Source organism: Triturus cristatus, chromosome 6 (genome assembly GCF_964204655.1).
Source record: "Triturus cristatus chromosome 6, aTriCri1.1, whole genome shotgun sequence".
In the NCBI taxonomy this organism is placed as follows: domain Eukaryota; kingdom Metazoa; phylum Chordata; class Amphibia; order Caudata; family Salamandridae; genus Triturus; species Triturus cristatus.
In genome coordinates this window covers 1,303,501,906-1,303,520,074 of record NC_140589.1, presented here as the reverse complement: position 1 = coordinate 1,303,520,074, position 18,169 = coordinate 1,303,501,906, and the positions used below count along the sequence as shown (strand labels likewise).

Sequence of the window (18,169 nt, the reverse complement as noted above, 5' to 3'; positions counted from 1 at the left end):
ACAATTGGGAAATACAAGTGCAAATAATGTCAAGGCTGTGATCTGCTTCACGAGTGAGTGTCCTAAACAATTTGGGGAAGCAAATTGAGTCCACACATACAACTTCCTTACATGCATAATAGAGGGCAATCTATCAACAAATAGAAGGACAGAGAGTGATAAAGGTCCAGCATACACACTCACTCATACTATCAAAGAGATGCAGAATATGCTGTTCCTGTTTACACTCCGGGTAAACGTCAATAGTGTACCTGAGTGAATTAAATGTTGGTGGAAATATTTAAATCTTCAGGATAGCAGTGACGCGGAAGGTTCCTGGCAGTGTCCCCAGGCGTGTTCAAACTGATCAACAAGTGGTTTTCAAAGATCCCACAAATCCAAAGGGGCATGATCAGGGATTTGGTCGGATGTTTTAGTTACAGAGCAACTCTGCAACTCACAAGAGGTACTCCTATCTCTACACAACTTTGAAGGTGCTAAATATGGGCACACTTTTAAAAGGGAATCATAGTCCCATTTTTTGTTAGATTAGGGTGTTAGAGTCATGACGAATTGCCATAGTTCTTTGAACTATGGCAATGTGCACTATAAAGGGCAAGAAACACGTTGACCAATTATAGAGAATAAGAGAGCACGTTATTTTTCTTCGTATTCCACTCTGCTTTTACCCATTGGCAAGGACCGCCACAATAATAAATAAGTGTGGTGGGGGTCCTTAGTTAATTTTAAGTTCACTTTCCTCTCCAATCTATACATTCATTAAAAAAACCTTCCCCTTCATCAAACTTCATTAATGGCAAGCTAGGTAGAAGAACTCCGGCAAAGGGCCCCCTTGAGGGGAACGTTGAGGATTGCAGCGCCGGCAGGGAGTATGCCACCTTTGTTTAGCGGGTGAGGGTTCTGGATCCAATATATAAATATTTCCACCAACCTTAACTTCACTATAGTAGAGGGTTGTCTGTCCTAATTGTCAGGTCATTATTAGGGTGAGGAGTGTGTGAGGATGAGTTCCAACATGCTGAGTAAACAAAGAAAGAAATTCTTTTTTTTTAGGGTACAGTATATATATGACTATGTTTAGCATGCTGGAATTGTGGAAGTCTAATGCTAAGGCTGCAGGTGTGGGAAAGGAGTGTCCAATTTATGGTTACAATATACCGCTTTAGAAGAGAGTGACTTTGAAAAGCATTGGGTGTCCTGATTGGCACCATAAATGAGAACATCCAATAGGCCTACTGCAAAAAATACAGTTGTCTCACTTTCTAATTGTACAAGGAAGGCAAAAGTAAAACTTTTTAGGATGAAGCATTCAACTTATAAGGAACTCTAGAGTCAATAAATGTAAACCCACTGAAGCAGGGAACAACTACCGCCAGACACACTGCCCTATGTATCAATTCTAGGGTCTGATCTGAAGTTACATTCCCTGAATAACAAACAGCTGGAGTGGCCTCCAAGCCTCAGTCATCACATTATTTTTTGGACTCTGACTAACAGGCATAATTTACTGTTCTCTGCAGGAATCTGCGATTTTAGGAAATCTGTAGTAGCAATAACCTTTATGGGGTGTATTTATTCGCAGTATGCACTAGCCCTGCCATTAAAACAAAAACAAACATAATAATATATATATATATATTATCAAAATCATGCTTAGCTACTCCTTATGTCCGCAATTTTCATTCTTGCCCTTTTGGTATCCCTTTTCTCGTTGAACAGCATCTCGGTTTAGTACAATTTGCCATATACAATTTTGGGGCTTCTCGGATTACCCCCTTTTTGATGTACAAGCACACAGCATCCCATTTCCTCTGACACTAAGCTGGTTAGACCGTATCATAATTAAAATTTGTATGTCTAACTCTCCCTTTTACTCCCCCACCAGGTGCTGCGTTCCATAACATGATACCTGCACCTTGGTGGGCATCACAAACGATATGAAAACACATCCCATATTGGCACAAAAACAGCACTCAGCCAACCACACATCCTACACAGTGTTGCTTCCTATCTGTGTGGGTAAGAGCTTCAGGCCAAGATTGGGGTAGTAATGGCTATACAAATTCCACAATACCATTCAGTACATAGTTAATTACATCATCCCAGGGTGAGGTACTTACCACATGTGGCAGATACCCGGTACTAAGAGTTTTCAAAAGGATAATGACATATAACATGCATAATCAGTTAGTGACACATCAAATCCTGCATGGTTTGCTTTTTTTCCAGGCCTTCCCCATCCCTGATAAATTGAATGAGGTTCTCTATCAGGGGAAAACTGCAAGGGTGTGATAATTATCACACAACTCGTAATACCGATCGATCAGAATTTAACCTTGAACTTGTACTGAGGGTCTAAGAAGTTAAATATATTGAGAGATAGAATAAATGGAGTTTAGTGGCAGTGCAGCATTTTGGGGCCACACCAAAAATGTATCTCAAAGGGGACAACATGTGTGCTACTAAAGAGAGAGAGATCCACAAGCCAGCACAATGTCTTACTTTGTTATCAGCCAGCTGTTTCATTAGCGTCTCCCTTGAAGCTTGCGGAAGATTTCGCACTTTAATCTCATACTGCCCAATGAGCGTCTCGACTGCTTGTTTCTGCTCATTCCACTGGACACAGTCGGTGAGCATCTCGTTTAGCTGCTGATGACGTAGCTCCACGCCATGCTGAGTACTGTCCCACTGATTTTTCACCATCTCCACTGCAGAACAGAAACACTTGTTAGACACTGCAAGCCAGGCGTCATTTTACCTAAATTTAGCATTGGTGCAACGATGATAGGGCAAATACATTCACACCATTTGGGATATTGAGCTAACAGTATCTGCTACAGAATACAAATTGCACAAATTGATTTCAAGCCATTTTGGTTATGATTAAACAATAAATGTATAACATACATTTTATCACTTTTCAGCATGATAGATTTTATACCACATAGATGATAAGAATAGTGGACAGTCCGTTTGCTTTATTTATTTTTTTAAAGAAAATGGGTACTAATTGACTATGAACTCTAAATCTGATTTGACAAGATTTAGAAGAACTGCATGTGCTAATATTTATTGTCTCCACCATTTTTGCCACTTTTGCAAAAATATTTCTGCAACATTCACTTGAGTTGAATCTGTTCGATCACTATTGCATTACGCAGACAGCAAACATGATGGAAATTGATTTGCCGTTATTGCACCGGTGGCAATTTAAGCCGACAAATGATAGGGAATTTTCCAACTGATACTTCTATAGACAGCACTGCATACCGTTAACCAGTTATGAGATGCAATTGGAATTGACTGGAATGTATTGCTATGAAATGTAGCATACCTCCAAACCCCCACAAGAGAGCATCGGGTGCTGTAAAAATGAAAAGAAAAGAAAAACTATCACAAATGGCCAGCTGGAATTTTCTCTGGCAAAGCAGCTCCCCCAGACTTTTTTTTTCCTTTTCTTGTACTTCCATACCTGCCAATTCTTAGGAATACCAAAGAGATTTTTTTTTAATAAGCAATAGAGAAAGCTCCTTTAGGAAGCTGGCTCTTTATGTGAAATATCAAAAAGTTGATATACCGTGTAAAGAGTCCAGGGGTTCCTTTATGAGTGAACAGGGGCTTTTTATGCAATCCCAAAGCGCTCTATGAGGGGGTAGTGCCTTAGGCTTAACACAGAGGAGTGCAAGACATTTGCAAAAACACAATGATTCATAAATGACACATACTACTTAAGAAGGAGAGCCACGCCAATTTAGAAAAATACCAAGTACCTTTATATATGTTTAGTCATCAGTGAAAAATCATTCAGGAAAGTACTTTTTAAATATAAATTCTTTCACTTCCAAAAGTGGACACAGTGCAATCCCTGAGTTCTGCAATGTTATCCTATGGAAGGAAGACCAAGTTCTGCAAAAAGTTATAGTACATTGACTTACAGGACCAATCTCCAGGAGTTAATGTGAGTGGTGGGCAAGGTCCAAGGCAGCGGCAGCATTACACCACAAGTGGCACGAGGGCGGCCGGGTGCAGTGTGCAAATCAGCGTCGGGAGCACAATGAGTTTCAGTGGGGCGACATTGTTGTCCTCTTTTCCAAAGCCCAGGGGCCATAGATGCAGAGGTGTCAGTAGGCATCAAGTTCTTCCTTACCGGAGCAGTTGCGGTCAATAGGGTTGGCATGCAGAGACTGCAGGCAACGTCGGGGAGTCCAGGAGGGGTGAAACCACAATGACTCAAGCTCTGGAGGGCTGAGCAACCTTGTTAGCATCATTGGACTACTTCAACTTGAGCCAGAGGTGACGGGTGCAGTGGTGGCTTCAAGTGACGGGTTTTGGCGGTTTCAGAGGCCATCGAGTCTTCTCTTGTGGAGTTTCTTTAGAAAAGGTCTGCTGTTCACTGGAGGTCTTGAGTCTTTTTCAAAGGTGGGCAGCCCTCCTAAGTTTCTGCAGTCAACAGCTGCAGGACGAGTCAACTTTGGCTCAGTTTTTGAGAAGGGACGCAGACAGGCAGGCAGGGTTGTTACCAGGTCACCTGCTTCTTCTCTCCTCTCCTTTCCTCTTGGCTTTCGCAGTTTTTCAGTGTCCTCTCTATTCTTAAGTTGACAGGATCTGCTTCTCTGGTGCCAGGGGCTTCCCTCAATTATGAATGTAGGTGCATGTAGGGGAGTAGCCAATCGGCTACTGACCCTTGGGGTCACTATGCCCTCTATATGACAATTCCATGTGAGAAGTGGGCATAACCCTGTCCCAGAATTCCTAAGTATGCCATCACAAAGATGGCTACTTCTGAAAAATCGTGTTCACCTCACTGTAGCCCACCTTATGGGTGGTACTAGCCTGGAGGTGGCACACCTACCTGACTAGATCATTTCCCCCCTGTCCAGGGGCCAAGGGGGCTCTGGACGGGGGTGGGTGGCTTCCTCTCCTGTGAGGGGAGCTAGGTTCGCATTCCAAAGGCGGCAACTTCTTTGAAGCTTGCCAGCCTAAGGAGGCTAATCAGAAGGTCATCCTGTGGAAGGGGGTGCTACACCCTCTTCCCAGGCAGGCTTTTGTTCTGGGTCTCCTGCAAGCAAAATCTCTCACCCTAGGAAGTCAGAACATCATCTTGGGTGGCAGGCTGGTAGAAACCAGTCAGGAAGGACACCAGAGGCTGGTAGGGTTACAGGGGGCACCTCTAAGGTGCCCTCTGGGTGTATGTATTGGTTGGTAAATCTATCACTGGCATCAGTGTGGGCTACCAATACGAGATGTTTGATACCAAACATCCCTATTTTCAGTGAAGCCATCATGTAGCTGGGGAACTCGTTTTCACCAGTGTCCAGCACATGTTTTAAAATGGCTTCCTCGGTCAATTGTACTTGCAGTAACAGGACTAACCAGCACTGGGGCATATCTGCTCATGTAGACATGCCCTCACGTTGAATATTCAGCACTCTGCCTTAGGGCTGTTAGGTCTGCTGTAGGGGTGAATTACAAATATGACATGCAGTGGTAGGGGACATTCCACACAGGGATGAGTGACATGTTGTGTTTTCACTTTTGTCTGCATGGGCAGACTTGCATGTGCTTGGTTAGGGGTCCCTTAGGGTGGTACAATTTGTGCAGCTGCCCCTAGAACCTGAGGCCCTAGGTACCAGGGGTACGATTTACTAGGAACTTACAGGGGGTGCTAAAGGTTTTGCCAATTGGCCAAACGATTGTACATTTCTGGGGTAAGAAGACTTGTACTGGAGATCTCATTAGTAGGAACCCAGTACGCTTCAGTCAAAGATGCATCAAATAGCAGGCAAATCCGGTGGGGGTGGTACTGCAACAAGTACCCTGCTTCCTACAGCTCCCTCAGGAGTAAGGAATTTTTTTTAGGTGCGAGAAGCACATACAGTAGGCTGAAAAATGTCTTTACCTTCAAACAGGAAGGGTTTGATGCATTTTTTTTTCATACTATCGTGTACATAAATGTTCAGAAAGTGAGACCTTGAACTTCAGCACATTAATGAATGGTTCCTTTCGTAATCTGCGAAGTGCAAAGCATTGCTTAAAATGGACAGGTACTGTCTAGTACTGAGTACTTCTCAGCACTTCCGTAATACATTTAATGGGAGAGTACTGGTGCTTCTCAGAGGCAAACAGGTACTCTAAATAGGGAGGACCTGTACTTCTAATGTCCATTTATGCACTGGTGCGAAGCATACTTTGCAACAGTGCTTCAGCATACTGTTCAGTTTTAAAACAAATAATGTGGGCTGCAACAAATATGTAATTGTGGCAGTAGAAAAAAAAGGACATCTGTATGGTTAAGGAGGTTGGGAGGGGTGGGCATTGTTTTACCTTGACAAACATACCAGGGGCTGCAGAAGTGACCTCACTATCTTGTTGACTACAATGACAGCCTGTAAAATAACAATACATTGACACAAATTTGAATACTCCAAACAGCAGCAATTACATAGATACTGATGGATAACATCTACAAGCAGCCAGATGCAAAAAGTAATTGTAAGGACGCACTTACTTTTAACAGTTAGGAAGATATGTTTGTTAAACCATAAGAGTTTCAAAGCTGCCAAGAGGGTTTGCAAGCAGAAGTATAGAGGTAGCAATTGCTAACACTATTAGACCTGGGTCAGTTTCAGACTAATTGTTTACCACAGAGCAAGGGATGGCATAAACATGGGCAAGTTAAGAAACAGTACTGTATTGCAGAAGAGTGCTGAAAATACATTGCTTTTACTTGGTGTGTGGGGGAAGGTGTAGGACAGTAGGGCGATTTAGCTGAAACAGTGTTTAAATTTAATGGTGCCTTTGCCATGCCAGAGGTGTGAGGAAACATGAGGGGGCCCACCTGCGAGTTACATGGTGGGGGCCCATTGCGCTCTCGACCTATTCAAGCCCGCCGCCCATGCACAGTGCTGGAGGGGGCCCCCTGGAGCTCAGGGCCATCCGCAATGTGGGGGCTGCAGGGGCTATCATTACGCCACTGTGCCTAACTGCCAAACATACTTTATTATAGACATACTCTAAATGGTCTTTGGTTCAGCCTCCTTCAGCCATAATGTTTTTGCCTCAGAACCTTCGGCCATGGGCTTGAGACATTGTCAATTATATCTTCGATCAGTCCACCAGAGGATTTCAGTATCACCTTCTTTGTATTGGCTTCGTGTACACTGGATTGGATAAGGGGCTATTTTACATCTCAAATGTACACTCTTTCAAGACACATTTAATTCTTCATCGTATCTATGCATTATATACACAAAAAGAAATCTTCCTATTGTTTTGCACTGCAGAAGGTATCTGTAATTACTTTTGTAAGCACTTAAGAGTGAGTGTCAAGTCTGTTGGTTTTGCCAGTGCTTGTTTTCTGTGGTGCCGCTAAGCCTCCCCTATTTCTGCAAAGAATAACAACTTTGTCCATTTTAGTGACCTGACTGCAATAGGGCTCTGAGAGCAGTATGATCGCCCATGCATGGATATTTTAAATTCAATTTTGAAGTGCTAATTGCAAAGGTGACTATCTGCCTCGGGCATCCTCCTGTAAAAGTGGCTTTCAGGCATCAACAGAGAAATATATTTTCATCCCTGTACTACTGTGGTGGAGAACGCACAGACCTGTCTGAAGTCAGGCTGCTGCATTTTTCATGAGCCGCGACAGACAAAAGAGTATCCTCAAAGAATGGAAATTTCCATCAGAATGTCCTTTCTTCCACAGATGCCAGTTATGGCTGCAGATAGAACTGAGAGTCTTTTGTGCATGAAGAATGAAATTGCCTGAGGTGAAAGGTGACAAAGACTAGAAAGAAGGGACAATACAATACGTGCTTCTTGCCTGTAAAACTAATCAAACCTCATTATCCATGGCACTTTTGGACTTACGGGTAGAACATTTTTCATTGCCAGCACATTGTTCAGGTGTCTGTACTTCCTTCTAAATACCTGATTTGTCCCCATAGTTTATCTCATAGCAATAGTCAAAAAAGGTACGCAGAGAGAACAGAAAATACGTCCAAATTAATTCATGTAAAATACTTAACACTATTAAAGTACCATAGTTCTCTATTGTTTCCTAAAATTGCAGGATCCTGCAGTGCAACCAATCACTAAACTAAAAAGTCTGCTTAGAAAGGCAGCCCACAACTCCCACTCCTCCCTCTTCAACGCAGTGCTTGGCAGAGGTTTTGATGAAGTGCCCTGCTAGTGCCAAAGAACAATTTAACATCAAATCTTTATTTTTTCCCTCCTCAGACACAAGCTTTAAAATCTCCATCCAAGACCAGCATAAGATCTGAAAAGGTTCAACTTTAGATCACCTTCGGCTGACGTGAAAGTTCTGGCTTGTGCGATGTAAATGAAAATTGTTTACACGTTGAAGTCTTTGGGTTGCAATGTATTTTATAATAGGGAGCAGGGAAGACAGTGATAAAAATGCTAATAGTCCTCCTATCAATCTACACACATCCGTGTTTGCCAATTTGCACTGAATCTCACATGGCGGTCACTCTGATTTTAACATCATGGAGGTGAATCAGAGAAGGAACATTAGATGCTTCTGCTTTGGTAGAATGAACCTTGGTTATACCCCTTGGATAACAACCTGGACCCACTAGAATGCTATAACTTTTTAAAAATAAAATCAGCCGTTACTAAAGCAAAACTCTCACCCACGCCCCCCTCCCTCCCGAAATACCTCTCAGAATTAAATAAGCTCGGCCACCAGGTTTCCTGGATCTAAAAACTAATACGCCCACATCATTCCACCCTCAATAAACAACTTACACATTTCTGGGAATCACACGCCTCTTTCCTGATCTCTGAACTAGAATGGTCCAAAACTTGGTCATCACCCATGAGATATAAGATTAGTCCGGCACTTTCCCAGATGAAGTTCTGGTTGCTACACAGAGCATTCTGGACACCAGCGCGACTTCGCTCACACAAAATCAGAGATGATTCTGTATGCTGGAATTGCAACGATAAAATAGGCGACTTGGAACACTTATTGATCCAATGTGTATGCGTGCTGCCCTTTTGAGATAAGGTTTTCACCTTCCTTTCGAACCTCTTCTCATATTCACCCAGTCGGGAACTAGCGACTCTAGCTTTTGGTTTCCTCAAAGCTGATTCTCTCAACTACAATGATAGGGCGCTCCTAGATCTACTCCGAATGGCAGCGGTCAAGATTATTCTCAGCAAATGGAAGGACACCCGCAAAGCCTCCTTCACTTGCTGGCCAAACTGGATCACCAATCTGAGAGGGGCTGACAATATCACACTCCAGAACTCACTGTGGCGCTCTCTTAACCGGCGGATATGGGACACCCTCGACCACTACTTTAGCTCTCACAAACCACCATGAACTCGTTACTTATGCTCACGGCCTCGCTCTAAATCGGCCTCCCGGTTCCTCCCCTACAAGCGCTAGTGGATTCCACATTCTGAGGAGCATTGCACTGATACTACATATGTTCGATACTACACATACTTTATTTGTTTTAGCTTGAGATGTATCGCTATGTCATTTTGATTAGTTATCCATTCTACTGACCATTTTGCCTTTGTTTTATCCCCACTCCTTATTCTGTATGTCTATCTTGTGTTCATTGTATGTATTATCTTATTTGGAAACTGCCAATAAAAAATCTTTTTGAAATAAAAAAATAATAAATTGAAAATATGTTTGTTTCCCGCTTTGCACATCGCAAGTCTATATATACAGCAATCAAAACCATAGTAATTCCATGTTAATAGCAAGGTCCAAAATATTTTGTAGAAAAGTCACAAGGAGCAAATACAACTGTATGTGTAGCCACCTCCTTATATATAGGCTTTGGATTTGCCCGGTGCACCACCTTACTTTCCTTGTACCTTGGAGAAGCGAATATTAACAGACGAATCCTATAGATTAACAATGGTACTGCTAATTGCGGTAGACACAAGATAAACACTTTAATAAAAATCAGTTTGTAAGGGCTCTCCTCATTGATCTCAAAGGAAGTGTTCATGCACTCGGTTCTACGCTCACACCATTGGCTTCTGCACGAACGGGAACATATTCTAATCTTTTTTTGTCGAACTAGCCATTTGCTTCCCAACTCTATTTCTGTGTACTCAAATGGCATTAGTCCGCATATTGCTTGAATTGTTCAGAAGTCATAATCTAGCGAAAGAAGTTCAACATCTGACTATGAATTTTGCTCTGTATAAGAAAAAATCATGAGATTTCCATAAGCAAACGGTAGACTCTCCAACTTGCAGCCATGTAGTGACAGAGTAAGAGGCCCTCTGGATTTCAAAATGGCTTTAAGATAACAAGAGTGTTTAAAATTCCAAAACGCTAGAATAGTAACCACCCAGTCCATAGGGTGACGGTGCTTGGATAAAGATGTAGGCTTCTCTCCTGGACAGTCTCAGGAGTTCCTGTCAAACAGAACTCAATTGCAAGTCTTTATTTCGATTTTCATCATAAAAGGAGGGAAAAAGACCATAATTTCATCATAAGTTACAAAAGATGGTGTGTATAGCAGCAACAGGTACAGACAAACAACTCATTCCTAAAAGTCATAAAATGTTAAAAAATAGCTAAAAAATCAAGTAAGGCGTAATTTATGAGCACGAATTACCCAAGTCCAATGGAGAAATTTTGCAACAGCAATAATCACAGATTGAGAAGTATTAGTTTTGAGACACCGCAATGCCTCAACACCTGTCTGAAGACCCAATAGAGGCAAATGGGTTTAAGCCAGACCCGCCTTGGAGTTTTATACTCAGGACAAATAAACAAGATGTGTGCAATATTTTCCCGTTGTGTTGGACAAAAGGGACAGTCAGGGTTAAGGCCTCCTCACCATTTAGCAACAAAAGAGTTGATAGGAAGGGTGCCCACCCTGAATTGATGGTATCTCTTTCTATCCTCCACAACTGTATTATAATCCCAATAATTTTCAAACAGGGGCCTGTCCTTGAGTGCCATATAGTCCGAAGTTAAAGATGGGCCAATGCTTGAACCTAATCTTCTTTCTGTCACCACCCGCCAATATAAATCTTTTAGAATTTTTCTAGGGGGAAAAATATGTACTGTAGGATCTTCCCATAGACTCGCTAGGCCCATAGCAGAATAGAGTAGCTTGACCTCCCGCATCCATAAAATCTTTTGTGCCTTATCAACTCCCCTAACATCCAAAAAAGCCAGGGCATACTGAGAGAGCTCTGGGCTAACCCAGAGCCGCCTCCAGTAAGCCACAGGTCTTTATCGTGCGGTATCCTCTAAGCGCATAACCCCTAAATCGTAATAAAGAGGAATCAGGGGAGTGGATGCTGGAAGGCCAGTAATTGTACGCAAGAACTTGTTTTGGGCCCTAGTCATCTGAGTAAGGGTACTATAACCCCACAGTTCAGCCCCATAAAGAATTGCCGAGCCTATCTTAGCATCATATATTTTAAGTGCTGGTATCATGGGTCTAGTATGAGACAAATGGAGTTCTTTTATTAATGCACCAGTTAACTGAGCATGCTTTATTATCGACTGGGCTATATGCGGTTTCCATTCTAACTTCGACGCAAGGGTTATACCCAAGTATGAGAAGACCTTAGTCTGCTCTAATTTAGATCCATTCATTAGAACGTTCCCTCTGACATATTTGGACTTGTGTAAACCATAAACTTTGTTTTGTTTACATTAAGAATAAGCCCATAATCTTTGCAAAAGACCTCAAACACATCAATGGCTTTTTGTAGGCCCTGTTGTGTCTTGGAGATTAATAAGGTATCATCTGCAAACATCAGCAGATGAATCAACTTACCATCCAACTTTGGGGCATCAGTAGGAGTTTGCTTAAAGTAGTTGATCACTCTGTTGATGTATAAAGAAAAAAGAGTCGGAGCAAGAACGCACCCTTGACGTACTCCCCTGTCAATTGGAAATTTACAGGGGATTAATTCCATCTAACTTGCGCAAAATTGTCCTCATGTAATTTCATTAAAATAGTTAAAATATCTAATGGCATACCTTGATCTTTAAAAACTGCCCACATTTTTCAAAAGCTGATTTAAGGTCAACAAAGGCTGCAAATAACATACCCTCTCCCAACTGAACCACCCGCCAGTATATTAACAAGAACCTAAATACCTGATCTATAGTACTTATGTGGCTACGAAAGCCTGCCTGGAGTGGTGACAAAACATCCTCCTCCTCGATCCATCCCTGAATTCTTAGTAAAACAAGCCTAGCTACCACCTTCTGAATACAATTGATCAGGTTTATAGGCCTATAATTTCCTGGGTCAGATCGCTCTCCCTTTTTATAGACCGGAATGATCTGGGCGCCCTTCCAGGTATTTGGTATGGGTAAACCGTGGGAAATGCAGTTAGCTAGGCATAAGATGTAGGGTGCTCAAAGTTCCTTGTCATGCATAAAGAGGTCTGCTGGAACCGAATCTAAGCCTGGTGCTCTACCACCAGGGATGGAATTCAGTACCTTTCGTACCTCATTTAACTCGAATTTCAAGGGGGTTATATCCATGGTAGGGGAAATAATTACTTTACTACTCCCCACATGGGCATCAGTAAATGCAAACTGAGATGCATAATGCGAGACCCACAGGTTAGGTGGCACATAATTGGTTGGTTCTTCTCTTTTTATCCCCCTACCCCACCTGACCATGTCCCAAACGGTGCACATTGATTGTTCTTTACTAGCAGAGTGGAGATCCCTCCAATAATCCTGGTCCCAAGCACGTTTAGCATCATACTGAGCTTTTTTGTAAGATACACGAGCACTTCTAACCCGAGCTATGTCTTTTGTTTTTACCGCATCAGACAAGGCCTGGTATGCAGTCCTGCATGTTTTCCCATACCATTGATCCTCTTTTCTAGGTGGCTTGTGGGATTTAACATGAGTCTGTTTAGTAAAAAAAAAAACCTAAGTTGGTTAAAAAAATTTGTGTGGATTATATTTGCTTTTCCCATGTCCTCCTTCTGAGCAGAACATTTTTGTAGGGCATTGGTCGCCTTAATAGTTAAATTCCTGATAAATAAAATCTGACTCTCATTCCGTAGACAATGAACCCATTTCACACGCCTGGAATCATTAGATTGGACAATTTCCGTCTTCCTAGAAGGAACATCCTGACAATTAAACTTAAATAGTTTGAATGATAGAAGTAGGGGATCATGATCGCTTTCCACCCTTTCCACCACTATCATATCCTTAATACTAGACCAATGTTCTTTATTAGTAAGTATATAATCAATGCGGCTTTTTCGAAGTCCATTATTGAAAGTAAAAGCCCTATGTTTGTCAGAAACTGATCTACCATTAATTGCACTTGTCCAATACAAAGTACCTTTAGCTGGAGTGCAGCCTCAGTCCATTTTTTTATTGGTGAAGTGTCAAATGGGGAATGTTCCAGGAACAATCTTCTTCTAACGTAAGATCAATGTCGTTTGAGTCTAAAGGTTCAAAGCAACAATTAAAATCACCCGCTACTATAACATTACCATCTTTACAATATGTATCAAGAAGCAGATCTAACTCCTCAAACAGAACTCATGTTTACGGTAAGAAGAATCAGCAGCTGAATCTATGTGAAGAATAGATGGCCTGCTCATTCGTGGGCCAGTCAAATGTATTTGACCATGCAGTCCTTGAACTATGCACTCTGCTCATGAGTGGCAACAAAAAGGAGAACGCCTCCTAATGAGCTTTGAACATCATAGAATAGGACAGTGGGCAGGTGATATTCCTCATGGAAGTGGGAAAGTCACTTCCTGGGAACCAGAAAGTGTAAAATGGCGATTCTAGTATAGACATTTTGATTTAGCAATATTGTAAATCTTGGGATTCAGGAATCGCTTAATCCACCTTGACATTGTCTTTCACAGGCTAATTAAGAGCACATTTATACACATTGAAGCCATTTCTTTGAGAATATGGTTTTCTTGTGCCTGAGGTAGGACTTTGTTTAACTTACTATATAGTGTAACATATGTCAACGGCATCATTTCAAAGTATCATCACTGTTGAGGCTTCCCCAGTGTGAATATGAAAAGTCATACAGGTTGGTGCAAGTGCAGGGGCAGAATTTCACCTGGCACTGACCAATTCACATTGCCAAGAGGGTGGGGGGAGTGTGGTACCAAAACCAGGGATCCACTAGGATCACCCTTAGAGGCTATGTCAGTATTAAGCAGTACATCCTTTTCCTTCTCTCCACACTCTGGATCAAGGACTTCTTTTATGACCTAAGCGACAGTCACAGCAGCTGACCATACATCGTCAAAATGCTTCCTCTACACACATCTATCGAAGACACTGCTGCAAAAACATGCAACACAGTCCACCAGGGGAGTGTGCCACCACCTACATTGTCAACAGAACAGCATCAGCATGTTGCAGAGCCAATAGCTTGGAGCTGATCACAACAGTCTTTAGGTCTCAATAAACGCTGATAGACTGTTCAACCACACAGTATTCACTATACCAGACTCACTGCCGGAAATCCTGGAGAATTACAAGCAGTGTTTCGGCGCTATGACTGAAAAGTTTAGAAAAAGTCCTTACGGTTTGATGTTACTTTTTAGTTTGATATTTCACTGATGATATACTCCTAAGGAACGAACATTTCAGGTGAGCAAATTTAGAGGGATTTTTATGGGGGGTTGGTTAGGTGGCATACTTAGGTTTCAAAATTGGATTGTTAATCCCGTAGTCCCTAGTTTACTCAGGCTCTTAGCTTTCATTTTGAGTATTTCTGGTGATGGGGCACAGCAGGCATGGCTTTCCATCCACAGAAGAGGAGCGCTCATAAATAAATCTTTGATCCACAGCAAGCGTTCTTTTTGTACTAATATGACGAAAGCATGTTTCAAACAAAACAGGGAGGTGTGTGTGGTGGTTCAGAACAGCATGACCTATGGAGTACATTTCCAATCCTTCAGGGAGGTGGATTTCAACGAGTTCTTAATTAGGTTGGTTCTCGCTCCTCACTGGCTCGAATTGTTGAAGCTACCAATTTGTGACTATCAAAAATGAATATTGTGGTGCACTACTATAAGGAAAAGAGTTCAAAGTTCTTTCAGCTTGTCATGAATAATGCGTAAATCCTTACTATTCCCGGCATGTTCTCCACAAAAATAAGCATGTCACTTTAATATTTGTGCACTTGGCAATTTTACTTTCTATTTCATGTTTCATCACATATTCAAGAATGGTCTTATCAAATTTGGGTTCATTCTTACTGAATAAATGCCAAATTTCACAGGAACATATATGAATGCTGTGTATTTCGGCTCGCTTTTATACCTTTTCACAAGGATTTTCCCATTGCCCAGCCACTCTTCCTAATTATTTACTGCTACAAGCTGTTTTTTTCTTTATTGGGAGAACTAAACAGGACAGTCAACTTCCAGAGATCTTAATATAAAGAAAATTAAACTTCCAAAAATTCAAATTTAAAGGAAAGGTAATTTCTCACTTTCTTTCCCATCTCACTGAAAATGTAGCCTATGATGATGGTCTAATGGGACTAATATTCAGGAGAGCACAATGCTTCAACTCTAAACAATCTTCTTTTGTAAAGGTGTGAGACCAAGTGGACTAATCTTTCTCTTAACGTTTCTTGATCTGATCTGATGATGGAGATGAATTCAGCTAAAGACGAGACACAGCTAGAATCAGGCTTCAGACTATTCTTTACTCAGGGTAATGCTGGAGTGCCTGCTAATAGATGAAAATATTTTCCTGACTTAAGACTATCTCTGAAATCTATGAATACAAGATATGACTTAATTTATCTGTGTCGTTTTAAGATGACGCACAAGAATAAAATAGCTATAATAATCCTGAAAAGCTCGAGGAGTACATGGAGAGAAGAGAAGTTGGATATGTCTAAATCCCATCACATAAACACAATGTTTAACAGGGTGTTTTTCCTTGTGTTTCTCCATAGTGCCACCTACTAATTTCAAGGCCACATTAACTTGCTCATTAGTGTGAATAGCAAAGAGGGAGAGAACAGAGTTGTTTTCCTCAAACAGCTATATCAACAGAAGTAGGAAGAAGATTTGATGCCCTTGAAAAATTGCATGTTTTTTTTAATGATCTTTCAATAATATATCCCCCTCTTTCCATTAAAAACATGCTAAATAGAAAAAAATGGTCTTCATTACAATACTGTTCTCATTTTGTAGCTGATGATTTGGCTGAAAAAGAGGCAGTAGGAGCTGGAAGGCTTGTACCCTTGTGGTTCTGGGACAAGCTTTCCAAGTGATTGAGTTTAGAATTGCTCCTAGGAAGGGCTGTATTTGTAGGAGCTGGGACTTGTCCACATTGATGGTGAAACCTACATCGTAGAGAGGTCTAAGGTGAACTGTGTGTGAGCTATACACAGATGTTTGCTTGCACTCTTTATCAGCCAGTTGTTGAGATACAGGAAGATGTGAATGCCACTCCCCCGAAGATGAATAGCTACAACTGCAGGGCATTTGGTGAAGTCTCTGGGGGTGGTGGTTACCCCTAAAGGCAGAAACTTGAATAGAAAGTGCTGTCCACTTGCCATAAATCTCAAGTAGCAGCGATGTGCAAGGTGTATCGGATATGACAAGAGGCATCATTGAAGTCGAGGGCGGTTATGAAATCAGCTTGCTGCATTAGTGGAATGAAGTCCTGGAGCATGACCATGTGGGAAAGTTCTGCCAGGATGGACACTTTGAAGGGGCCTGTGATCTAGTATGGGCCGGAGGGACTCTTCTTACCTGGGGATTCGAAAGTACAGGGAGTACACTCCTTTGCCGTGTTGTTCTAGCGACACAGGCTCTATGGTGCCCTTGATTAAGAGCACATTACTTCTTCCTCCAGGAGGAGCTGGTGCTCTGGTGAGAGGGAGTGATTGAGGGGGGAATTTTTGGTGGTGGAGCAATGGGTTCTAGGCAGTAATCCTGCTCTACAATGGGCAGGAACCATTGGTCTGTGGTGAATTTTCACTATTGTGGAAGGAACCCCTGCAGACGTCCCTTGACAAGTGTTGTGTGATCAGGGGAAGGGAGAAGATGTCACTGCTTGGTGGGTGCGGCGCCATTAGCCACCCCAGCTCTACCCCTTCCCTTGGAATTGTTTCTCCTATTGCAACCCTGGAATAACCCTGAGAGGCTTGTGGCTGGTTATGGCAGGAGGTGGCGGCCTCTGGGGAGATGGTTTTGGGACTGCCACGGAATTGTAAGCGATGAAAAGTCACACGTGCGATGGAGACTAGAGAGCTCCCACTGCTTTGGCTGTGTCGCTGTTTTTTTGCTGTTGATTTTTTTGAGCATCTGATCAATTTGAGGCCCAGAGAGGTGTTCCCCATCAAAGGGCATGTTGATCAGATGCTGCTGGACTTAAGGTTTGAAGCCAGAGACACAGAGCCAAGCAGCTCTGTGGATTAAGACACTCGAGTTAATGCCTCTGGCGGTGGTGTCAACCCTGTCAAGAGAACACCTGATGGTAGCATTGGAGAAGGTTTGCCCTTCCACTACAATCTTCTGTGCCCATTGTTTGTACTGATCTGGGAGATGCTGGATTAGGTCTCCCATCTAGTCCCAACGGGCATGGTCGTACCTGGATAACAACCCCACAGAGTTGGCAAAACACCAGTGAGTTGCAGATTTTGTGGCTACTCATTTCCTCGCGGCATCAAAATGTCTTACTTTCTTTGTACCCTGTGCGTTTGCCCATTTGCAGGCAGTGTGCACTGCCGATGAGTTTGGTGGGAGCTGATCTCTGATGTAGGGTGGGTCTGAGGGGGAAGGTCATGTATTTTTTGTCAAACCTCGTGGTGACTTTCCTAGCCTTGACTGAGCCTTTGAAAACATCCTGTGTAGTCTTAAGCATCCCCTTCAAAATAGGCGAAAACAGTGGAATGCTGAGTTTTTGAGAGTGTTTCCACCAGGAAGTCACCCTCGTCTGCATTGGTTTGTAGGTCAACCTTGTGAAAGGTGGCTGCCCAGTGAACTAACTGGTGGAAAGAGGAAGTATTATCTGGAGGGGAAGGCTTGATAGAGTAGAGGTAGGGGTAGTTATCACCTGTAGGGACAATCCCATAATCTTCCCATGGATCATCCCGGGCCACAGGGCATAAGGAGCATCATAAAGGTCTATGTGCTGAGGACTCTCCTCTCCACAGGAAGAATGTGTACAGCCTGC

General features: G+C 42.4%; 1 protein-coding gene across 4 annotated transcripts in view; it reads right to left on the bottom strand.

Annotated features, from left to right (window-relative positions):
* Positions 1–18,169, bottom strand: part of UTRN (utrophin) — a 1,396,454-nt gene that overhangs the window by 769,734 nt on the left and 608,551 nt on the right. For all 4 annotated transcript variants that reach the window (XM_085612275.1, XM_085612279.1, XM_085612276.1 and 1 more), the window contains one exon: positions 2,503–2,708. In XM_085612275.1, the coding sequence (XP_085468401.1) occupies positions 2,503–2,708 (206 nt within the window). The remainder of the gene's footprint in view (positions 1–2,502; positions 2,709–18,169) is intronic.